The sequence below is a fragment of the Chrysochloris asiatica genome, unplaced genomic scaffold (genome assembly GCF_000296735.1).
Source record: "Chrysochloris asiatica unplaced genomic scaffold, ChrAsi1.0 scaffold00035, whole genome shotgun sequence".
NCBI classification, from domain to species: Eukaryota; Metazoa; Chordata; class Mammalia; order Afrosoricida; family Chrysochloridae; genus Chrysochloris; species Chrysochloris asiatica.
The window spans coordinates 6,558,743-6,570,490 of NW_006408553.1; the positions used below are offsets into that span (position 1 = coordinate 6,558,743).

An 11,748-nucleotide genomic window follows, 5' to 3' on the forward strand; every position below is an offset into this window, starting at 1 on the left:
TTTCAAGAGGGAGCCTAGATCCAGAGGGCATGGAGGAAGGTAGAATCTCCACTGAGTAGTATCCAATCTGTTTGCGTGAAGCTGATGAAAGGAGATGCAGATAGGTCTCTTGTGATACAATAGTAAATAATTGTTATTAGGACTAATTGTGAGAGTTGGAAATGTAAAGGTAGGTGCTTTGTAGCAAAAGGAGGGGAGTGACTGACTTTGCAGTCCTGGAGCAGAGGTCCCTGGGACCATCAAGGGAGAAAAGCGGAGAGTGGGACCCTACCCAGAGAAGCAGTGACGGCAGCGATGAAGGCAGACACGATGACGTGGAGAGATGGAGCGGCTGGGGTACCCTTTGGTTGGCTGATGATGCATGGAGGGGATTGTAACCATGGCAGCGAAATGATATACAATAGGATGAATGTAAAGCTAATGTTCTCCCATGTAAACTATCACATAATTCACAATAAAACTATCACATAATTCACAATAAAAAAAAAAGAAAGAAGAAAAAGGAAAAAGAAAATCAGCTAGATGTGTTAGCTAGGGTACTTTTACAGAGTGGCTGAATGAGAGAATATCTCTGAAAGATAATTAAGCTGAGATCTGAATGACAAAGAGCCAATCATCTGGGGGACTGAGAAGGAAAGCATATTAGGCAAAGGAAACAATCAGACGAAGGGTCCTAAAGTTGGCATGAGCTTGGCTTGCCCAAGAAAAGGTAAAAACTAGTATGGCCGGACTCGTGATGTGGCACTGTAGGATCAGCACGGGACTATGAACCACAAAGTCCAAACCCACCAGCTACTCCTAAGAAACCCTACATAGGGTCATTATGAGTCAGACTCAAAGGCACTTAACAGCAAGCAAGTATGGCTAGAGTGAAGTACAGGATGGGAAAAGTGGGCTTTTAAGCTATGGTGTTTAACTGGGGTTTTAAGGGCAAAGAGAAACTATTAGAGGGAGGGTTTTTGAGCAAAGCAGTGAAAAAAATTTATTTAGGTTTGTAAAAGATTACTGACTGATGTGCTCATATAAATAAATCACAACATTAGACATGACTGAAGCTATTCTTATAGAGACGACCTGGTGTGGAGCTGTAGAATCAGCACTGGAATGTAAATCGCAAGGTTGGCTGTTCAAATCCACCATCCAGAAATAGGAAGAAACACATATACACACTTACAATAGCTCAATAGATTGAGGCCACACTGATTTGAAACAAGTAAGTCTATACAATTCCGTAATCTGTATGAACATCCTAATATTAATTATACTGTGGTAGAATGATTGACATTCATGTTAGCAAGACAATGTGGACTAGAAGAAATTGAAATGACCTGAGACTCAGAAATCCTGGGTTCTAAATCCTGATGCTGCTACCATTAGTTGACTTTCTGTATATCTTCAAGGAGTTCTGGTAGTGTAGTGGATTACAAATTGAACTGCTAAGGTTAGCAGTTAATCTACCAGCTGCTCTGTGGGCGAAAGATAAGGCTTTCTGCTCCTATAAAGATTTACAGCCTTGGAAACCCTGTACAGGGTTGCTATGAGTTGGAACCGACTCCACAGCACATCATCACCACCACTAAAACAGAGACTCTCTAAAACAACTTCTAACAAAAATTCAATTTCTACTTGAAATTGAAAAGCCTAGCTCTTCTTCACATCTTTAGGTTCAACTAACAAATCTTATTATTCTATTATAAGTCTACTAAATTTTCTGCTACAATTTAACTTAACATAATTCTAAACGAATTTCCAAATTTAACTGGAATCACAAAGCTCATCTGTTACATATATGTTAAACTGTCTTCAAAAACAACAAATCCTTAACAATACCAAACAAACTCAACACACACACATATAAAGAGAGAACTAAATTCCTAAGATACTATGGAAAAAACCTAAAACAAGATAAATATCATGTTTAGAGAACGGACGATAGTATGCACACAGAACACATGTTGGTGGAAGGAGATATTTCTGGCTGGGAAATCAAAACTGTGTCACAGAGAAAATTATATTTGCCTTGGATGAAGCTTTTACAACAAAGGCAGAATCTGAAATACGGGCTCAGAGACCTAAGCTACAGAGGACCATTGAACTGTATAGGCAAAGTAAAGAGGTGGAAAGGTACAGGTTTTGAGGGAAACAGTATATAACTTACTTTGGGTGACATAAATATAAAATCAATCCTACTACTGTCTGCTTAAAATAGTTCTTACCCGATGCCAGTAACTCGAGTCAGGAAATTGATTGATGAACTTGTATCATCCTGACGAATCTTTAAGAAAAAAAAAGTCTAACTGTGATTTAGAAATTCTTTGAAGAGTCAAAGATCTTATTTAAAATACTCTAGGCAGATAAGTGACATGAAGAGCCATTTACATTTGCCTGGGTAACACAATATAGGTGGCTGTATACATTTGTAGTGAAATGAACAAGGTTCCTGAAGATATTACACTTTTAATTTATTCAGTAATTTATAAAGGTCTATTCATAAAAGACCAGAAGTGATGTGAAACAAATCATAAAAATGCTTGGGAGAGTTTAAGAAACATAGGAATTCTAGAAGATAATTATCTTTTTGTCAAAGTTTATAATAATCCCTTTCTAAACAGAACTGAAATCAAAAAGCTAATTCAGTCATAGATGCACAAAGTCTTATATATGCTAAATAAAATAAGTGGAAATTTTGAACAATATACAAAAAATGTAAAACTAGAACACTTAAAGTCATAAATTGCAGTCGTTTCTTTTCCTTTGGAGCATTATTAAGGTGTGTGACATCAATCACGCTGCATTGACGCTATGCTATTGCTATAAAGGCAGAAGGAAACAAGTAATATAAATGCTACCTTTTCCAGCTTACGCAATTTTCCAGTCGCTAAAAACTCATCAATCTTTTCAGCGATTTTTGTTCCTACTCCAGGCTACAAAGAAAATTAAAAATGTAAAGCATATAAATATATATTTTTACCAAATCACTAAAAGATAAAAAGTGGGAAATGGAAAACAAATTACCATCATGACAAAGGACACAGAAAAATGATCCCAAGAAAAAATACTTCCCACCAGAAGCAAAATGCTCAAATGATATTAACAAGAAAACTCTAAAAGGATTTTTTTTTTTAATTAACTTTTCTTATAGAAAAACTAGAAATTTAGAGTTGCATAAAGAATATTTAAGAAGCACCTGTTTAATCTTATTGCCCTAAAAACTAAAATCACCTCTAGCTTCAACTCTTAACATTTGGAATATATTACTTAGTTTCTTTTCTGCTCATCTATCTGGTAGCACAGTGGTTACGAATCGGGCTACTAATCTCACAGTTAGCAGTTCAAAACTACCAGCTGTTCTGCGGGAGAAAGATGAGGCTTTCTGCTCCCATAAAGATTTCCAGCCTCGGAAACCCTGCAGAGGGTTGCTATGAGTTGGAACTGACTCCATGGCACAAAACAACAACAACTACTTTTCTTATAAAAGACAGAATCACAATGCTTTGCAGAACGCATTTTTATTTACTTAGTAATACATCATAAACAATTTTCCATATCAATAAATGCATACCAACAATGACAATATCATTAACGGCTGAAAGATACACAACTGTATGAGTGTGACTGTATGATACTTTACCTAACAAATGACAGTGAAACTTGTGAGAACTGGAACTCGATGGAACTGTCTTATTTTTCCAGGTTCCTCAGAGTTCTCACTTTTGACAGGGTACAGTCTTTGCCACTTTTCTCTCACTCTCTATTGCTGTTGCTGCTGCTGCTAAGTGCCGAGGAGTTGATTCCAACTCATAGCAAACTCTGTTTAGGGTTTCTGAAGCCGTAAATCTTTACGGGAGTAGAAAGCCTCATCTTTTTTTTTGTGAAGTGGCTGGTAGACTCGAATTGCTAACCTTGCAGTTAGCAGCCCAACTTTTAATCACTATTATTGGGAAATATTCAAGCTTTTCTTCTCTGATAGGTTTCTGCCTTATACAGGTTCCAGTTTTCAAGTTTTACTCTAGTTGATAATATTTAACAGTGTCCTCATGAATATCTAAAACAGAGGTTCAGAAACTTTTCCACAATCAGCATCACCTAGGCTGACTGCTGAGTGCCAATCGAAGAGTTTCAGATTCAGTAGTTTGAGGCAAGGCCACAAGGCAGCATTTCGAACAAATGGCTGATCTTGCTGGTTTAGGAACCACATGTTGGGAACCACTACTCTAAAACTGTCCACTTCATCATGGTAGCCACTAGCCACACATCTAACAATTTAAATTAATTAAAATTAAAAATCCAATTGCTCAGCCACACTAGTCATATTTCAAGAGCTCAGTAGTCAAATGTGACTACAGCATTGAATAGTATTTCTCTAGAGTATAAGCTCTACGAGTCGAGATCCTGTCTTTTCACTGCTTTACCCTTAATAGCACCTGGATGACTGCCTAGCATATATAGGGGCTCAAACACCTAATAAATCCTTGCATACACAGATCCTTATTCATTTCCTGAAGACAAATTCCTTCAAGTAGAATTGCTGCAAAGGATGCATGTACATACATTGTGCCAAACTATCCTTCAGAAAAGATGGAGCAACCAATACTTCCATCAGCAGTAAATGACAGTATTCTTTCTTCCACATTATTGATTTTTGATCATTTACAGGCACTCTACAGCACTGTTTTTTAATACACAATTTTGATTAATGAAGTTCAATTTTTTTCATTTATTGGTCCCTTTTAGTTAAATGCTCAGCATGCATAACAGCATGTCTTCAAGTTATTTCGTACTGTTTCTAGTCCTAAATTCACCTTCCCATAAACTAGATTTGTTTAATATTTAACAAATGTCCTAAGATTACATAGTGTAAATTCAAAATTTTGAGAACAGCAACTACCAGATAGGAATGAACAAAAGATTAAAGCAGTAGACTAGATCAGAACAAGGGAACTGCTTAAGCTTCTCAATGTCCTGTGGTGGGGCTGGTGGTGTGCCGTCAAGTCAGTTTCAACTCTAGTAACCCTATCCAGGATTTCTGAGGCTGTGAATCTTTACGGGAACACAAAGTCTCACCCTAGTTCCATGGAACGGCTGGTAGATTTGAACTGCTGACCTTTTGGTTAGCAGCCTCATGCATAACCACTATGCTACCATGGCTCCTTGTCATATCCTGTATCAGAAGATTAAAAGACAAGCAATTTTTTCCGTCTTTATCTTAAAACAGATAGTGCTATAATAATTTCACTTCAACAGTATATTGACTAACAGCAATTTGTTGTTGTTGTTAAGTGCTGTTGTAGTGACCCTGTATAGGTTTCCATGGAGAGGTTAGTGGGTATGAACCGCTGAGCATATGGTTAGTAGTTCAATGCTTATCCTACAGCACCATGCCAGGATCCCTAAAGCAATTTAGATCACAGCTGTATTCTACATCTAACATTAAGGAATAAAAAGCAAACTACTCATCTTGGAAATTTCAGATTTCTAGAATTATCAAGCAGCACTCATAGGCACTAGATAGTATAGTTGTGTTTCTTAAAATAATAGTGAAAAGGAGTAATAATGGGGAAAAAAAGGATTTTTATAGTTAAGTCCAGTCTTAGGCTAAAGGAGTCTATTTAGGGATACACCATAACCTCAGATTTGGGATGAAATACATCAGTTTGTCAGAGTTATGACTCTAAGAAAGGACATTGCAATAAACACAAATGGTGATCCCAAATATGAAAAAGGAAATACAATACAAGCAGAAATGGCTCCTGAGGTTAACATTAGGTCAGCTCATCAAAATAGAAAGAAAAATGTAATTATACATATTTCTAAAAGTTTTAAAACCACACCCCCTCAAATAAAAATACCTTGAGCTTAAAAAAATATGGTAAAAAAAACACTGTTGTTAAGTGTCATTGAGTCAGTTCCGGCTCACAGCAACCCTGTATAGGGTTTCTGAGGAGCGGCTATTGAACTTGAACTGATGACCTTGCAGTTCAAACAGACCTTGCAGTCCAGTGTATTAACCCATAGCACCACATAACATTAATGCTATTAGGAACTCACCAAATTTGTACATGGGTGACCTATCAATTGGTTCACTAAACTTACCAATTTCTTAGCTTCTGCTCCACTCTTTATTTTGTGTGGGTACTTTGCTATCACAGATGCTGCTTTTCTAGGAGAAAAAGAAAAACAGTTGCAAATTAAAATCTTAACCTTTCTTAAATTGGTACATACACAAAGATCCACTTCAAACTTTCACTGAAATTTCCTTTTCTGTGTAAAACTCAAATAGCTGAAAGACCACCAACTACAATTCTGAATTTTTAAAGTCAGAAATTCTCACATTTCATGGATAATCTATTTTAACCACTTGTATATAGAGAGCCAGAGAGATTCAGGAGACCAGCAATCTTTCCTACTGGGGAGCAAGTGAAAAACATCTCTTCTTTTTAACAGCCAGATTTTAAAAACTGCTTTTATAAAAATGTGCCAACATATTCAAACCACTACATATCTGATTAGCTTATCTATGGTAGTTGTGTGTGTGTGTGAATTAAGTAAAGGTTTATGGACAAGATTACCAGTTTTACATTCAACAAATCTTTGTTTCATCTCAATGATTGCAATACCCCACGTGCAACAGCTGTTGTCTCACTTTCTCCCTGTGCCTCTTATCACTATTCTACCATCTTCCCATCCCTTCTCAACTCTGTCCTTAGGTAAATGTTGCCCTTTTGATTTTGAATGATTGTCCATTCCATGGTAAGCATACTTTACTAGTGCTGTTGTCCCCCCTATACACCTATCTACTGTTTGGTTGAAAAAGAGGATGGGTTCCTTTCCAGACCTGAAGGGTATTCGAGGGCCATAGTGTCAGTTTCCTGTAGTCTTTTTCTGCCAAGTGAGCCTAGTTGTCTTTTTTTTTTTTTAAATAATTATGAGTTGTATCCCATATATTTTGTCGTTCTACCTAGAACCTTCTAATGTGATCCCTTTCATAGCAGTTGGTAGTGGTAGCTAGGCACCATCTAGTTCTTCTGGTCTCAGAGTCATCGAGAGTGATGACTTCATTAGTCTACTGGAGTAACTAATTTCAAGCATCTTCAATTCTCATCACTCTTCTTTCTTTCAAACGTGGAGAAACCCATAGCTGTATCTTAAACAACTGCTCATGAGCTTTTAAGACCCCAGATGTTACTCACCCAAGTAGGATGTAGAACTTTATCTTTGTGGATTATGTTATGCCAGTTGACCATGGTGTCCCCTGAGACTATGGTCCTGAGCCCACAGGTACATAAACTCACTGCCTTTGGGTGTTGGTTAATATTTAAGTAATTTTCATCATTTTGTCTGCTACATGCTCTATGGTGATTATTTTAAAATTCATGATTTAAAGTTGCATCCCAATATGTCCTTATGCCATTTCTCTTTACTATTCTCATTTCAGTTCATCACAGTGATCTGTGATTCTTGTCTAACTCTACACAGATCCAGCTCAGTAATCTGGTGAGACCGGGTACCCTCACAGAAATTTGCTAACAATATCCTGTCTATCATTTTAATGCTAAATGTAGTTTAGAGTTGATACTGATAAAAAAATGATAGTGTACTGAAGTCTAAGAATCTTTAGCGTCTTTTTCATTCTATTTTAACATATATAAACCGATATTTTTGGACTTCAACTTCTCTATAAGTCATGCTGGTTAGCTACTCAGTTGCTAACTGACAAGCTTGTGGTTCAAACCCACCCAGAAGCTCCACAGAAAAGACCTAGCAAGCTGTTCCTGTAAAGTTTATAACCCAGAAGACCCTACAGGGCAGTTCTAGTCTGTCATATGAGGTTGCCGAGTTAGAATCGACTCAAGGGCATCCAACAGCAGCAACCAGCATATTACTGACCATGAATCCGGGAGAGCAGACTGAAGGGAGTCTGTGGAGGCAACTGTTTCAGGATAAACATACGTGCTTGTTGTTGTTGTTATGTGCCGTGGAGTCGGTTCCGACTCATAGCGACCCTGCACAGGGTTTCCAAGGCTGTAAACCTTTACGGGAGCAGAAAGCCTCATCTTTCTTCCATGGAACAGCTGGTAGTTTTGAACTGCTGACCCTGAAGTTCGCAGCTCAATATGTAACTACTACACTACCAGAGCTCCTTAAACATACTTGGTACTATTGAGCAAAGACTGACATGGAAAAGCATTCATATCATGAAAGGTCTTTTGTATGCCATGATGCACTGGGGCTTAAGTAAAGGAAAAATATCTAATTATTTGAAAAAGGAGAATAATAAAATCAGATAATAATTTTCAAAAGATCATATTATTGACCATAATGAAGAGAAATGTACACCAGAGTGGAGTGGAACACACATGGGTGGTAGGGCATTGCAGATCTTTACAGATTTAAATTTCCACTCAAATCATACCATGTAAGCACACTGGAATCCTGGTGTGGTGCTGTGGGTTAATGTGCCACACTGCAAAGCCATTTGAACTGCAAGGTTGGCAGTTCAAGCTCACCAGCTGCTCCTTGGAAACCCTAAACAGGGTTGCTATGGGTCGGAATCGACTCGATGGCACATAGCAACACAACACACAAGCACACTGAATTACTCTGAGAAAACGTTATCATCATAGTTTATGTGTCCATGCCTTCACACACTGTTTCCTTTGTCTAGATTGTTCATCCTCGCACATCTGTTCTGATAGCTCCTTCAAGACTTTGGAGCCTGCTGTAACTCAAATAGATGAATGTCTCCTTGACTTGTAGATCATCAAATGTGTGGATGAAAGCATCATTATTTTACACAGGAAATCACAGGCAGAAAGGACAGAAGGGAAAAGTATTCAGTTGTGAGTATGTTGAGTGGGATAGGAAAAGAAAGGAGTTAAAAGACAGTTTTCAAAGGGTAGAAATAAAAGGAATATAGGACTAAAATCTGGAGAAAAGTCCACTGAGGCCAAGAATATCACTAACACTGAAGTCAAGAGAGAGGAGATGCAAAGTAGAGAAGTGCCATCGGTGGTGACTGTCCAGTAAATGATGTATAAGTAAGGACATTTTCAGAGAAATGATACTTCAGTGAGTTAAAGAATGAATGGCTGACACACCCCCTCCAGTCAAGTTGATGCCAGTTCACAGGATCATATAGAACAGAGGAGAACAGTTGTATAGGATTTTCGAAACTATCTTTATGGGAGTAGTCTCAGCTTTCTTTCATAAAGTGGCTGTGGATTAGCTACCTTAAGGTTAGCAGCTTAATTCACACCAGGAATGGTAGTTTCAAACTGCCGACCATGAGATTAGCACTACGCTACCAGAGCTGGTATTTAAATTACTGGTGCAGACCTTCCAGAATCACAGCAACATGTAAGCCACCGCAGTGCACCAAACTGACAGATAAATGGTGGTAAGAAATAACTAGGGAAGAGGAAATTCAGGCATGAACATAGACTATACTTCAAGATGGTTAACAGTAAAGTGGAGGTTAGAGATAAAGTATCATTTAAAAGGAAGAGTTAAGTAGATTGTTTTGACAAAGCTAAGAAGGTACAGGAAAGTCAGTGGATTGGAAATAGGAACCACAGGGAGGAAGTGGGATAACTGTTGCTGCATGGAGGGGATTGCAATCACTGAGATGAAACAAAGTGTATGACTTGTCGAATGTAAAACTGATGATCTTGTCTGAAAACCTTTACTCAGTTCACAATAAAAAATTAAAAGAAAAATATAGTTTTGTTTTTGCTTTACATTGAGGGACTGGAACCTGTTTATATGCTACGGAGCAGAAGCAGGTGGATGTGAGATTAATAGCCAGGACAAGACCACTGGTAAATAGGACAAGGAAGGGATCAAATTAAGGTGAAAAGGATTGGCCACGGTCCAACCAGATGGAAAGATGGGATTCCTCGAACCACATCTATTTCCCAGCACAGCCCTTGTCCACCATCTTTTGTTATGCATTTTAGTCTAATGCTGGGAAAAACAGGCGCCAGGTTTTACTTCTTTTCCATCATAATGGATCCTACAGTGTTCTGCCCATATTCTTTCAGACATATTGCAGTAAGGTACCACCAGAGAGTCAAATTCTAGATTCACACTTCTTCTTTTGCAGACGGTCCAAATATCTACTGGATTCACCAGCCCTGTTAAATATCAAACAACAGGGGCATAACAGAAAGCAAACGGTACCGTCCCACCTGTAAGCGTTGTACTTGTGGATAGCCTGGCTCACGTTCTTCTCAAAGTTTGCAAGTTCTGAAAAGACAACAAGAGGCTCCGGTGAACAAGAAGTACAGTTACACTTTCTGGGAAGGGACATGGGCAGTGACCACGCTTTTCGTCAGGCCAGAGGCCACCCAGGCGAAACCCAGGAGCTTCGGGCAGGGCTGTCCACGGGTGTCCAGGGCAGATCCGTACGGAAGATGACCTGCTGAGAGGGGTCACGATCCGACCCCACCCCTGGGCTGTCGGGTCGGGAGAGAAGGAAGGGAAGGCAACAAGATGAAAGGAAAGAAAAGCCAGCCGAACCCGGCCCCGTGCTAACCCGTGAGCATGTCGGTGATTCCCCCGTTGAGCGTCTCCTGTGGCGCCTTCCGTTTGCTCATGGTGACCTGCTCCCGAGGACTCCAGAGTCCTCGGAGCCAGACACAGCCCCCCGCACCCCTAGCGCCCTGCGCTAGTAGGGGTGCAAGAGCTGACCCAGCTGGACCAGCCCAGCCCAACCCCAGCCTAGCCAGCACGACCAGCTGAATAATGGCTACCTCTGACAGGGGGCGTGGCGCTGCGCTGCGCGACGGCCGTGGTGACGTCACGCACATTATCGGAGCTACGTACGACTGGGCGTGTCTGAGGGGCGGGGCTAGAGAGGCGCAATCTTTTTAGGTGAGCAGAGAAGTTGTTGTTAAGTGCCATCGAGTCGATTCCGACCCATAGCGACCCTATATAGAGTTTCCAAGGAGCAGCTGGTGAACTTGAACCACTGACATTGCAGTTCAAAAGACTTTGCAGTATGACGCATTAGCCCACAGCTCCACACCAGGAAAGAGTTTAGCTGGGGCGAAAACGTGGTTTGGCTGAAAGGGAGCAAATGGGCTCCTTGGAATCTTAACCTAAGATTTAAAAAGCCATGAGTTGGGTTGCCATGAGTCGGAATCGACTCAGAGGCACTTGACAACAACTATTTGGGGGAACTTCTAATGTGATCCCTTTCAGAACAGTTGGTAAGTAGTAAATGGGCACCATCCAATTCTAGTGGTAGTGGTGGTGGTGGTGGTGGTGGTGATGTGCCATGGAGTTGGTTCCGACTCATAGCGACCCTGTACAGGATTTTCGAGGCTATAAATCTTCAAGGGAGCAGAAAGCCTCATCTTTCTCCCGCAGAACGGCTGGTAGTTTCAAACTGCATTTAATTAGTCTGTTTACTCTTATAGTGTTTTCATGAATTCTTCTAAAGTTTTTTCTGTGCTCTCCTTGCTTTCCTTGATCTGTCAATCTTTTGAAGGTATCTAAATATAATTGTTTTGGATGTTTTTTTCAGTTACTTCCATTACCTTTTCTTATTCAGAAATGTTTTCTGGCTCTGCATCTTGCACATTTGTTTGAGCCATTCTCTTTATTTCTTCATGTAAGCTAAAAGTGTCTGTTGTCTCTGGGGCATTATGGGGTTGTTCTATTTGTATTTAATGGATGATTGTATGTTGGTTTGTTCTTAGGCTGTCACCAGCTGTCTCCTGTTTGTGTAGTTAGAGAATGGAAGGA

The 11,748-nt window shown here is 39.6% G+C and overlaps 1 protein-coding gene across 1 annotated transcript in view; it reads right to left on the bottom strand.

The window, feature by feature from the left end:
* POLB (polymerase (DNA directed), beta) overlaps positions 1-10,629 on the bottom strand; it is a 38,224-nt gene extending 27,595 nt beyond the window's left edge. The window contains exons 1-5 of the mRNA XM_006859923.1: positions 10,535-10,629; positions 10,188-10,245; positions 6,094-6,160; positions 2,850-2,924; positions 2,217-2,275 (exon numbers count right to left, since the gene is read on the bottom strand). Of these exons, the coding sequence (XP_006859985.1) occupies positions 2,217-2,275; positions 2,850-2,924; positions 6,094-6,160; positions 10,188-10,245; positions 10,535-10,595 (320 nt within the window). The 5' untranslated portion in view covers positions 10,596-10,629. The remainder of the gene's footprint in view (positions 1-2,216; positions 2,276-2,849; positions 2,925-6,093; positions 6,161-10,187; positions 10,246-10,534) is intronic.
* Between the last annotated feature and the right edge of the window lie 1,119 nt (positions 10,630-11,748).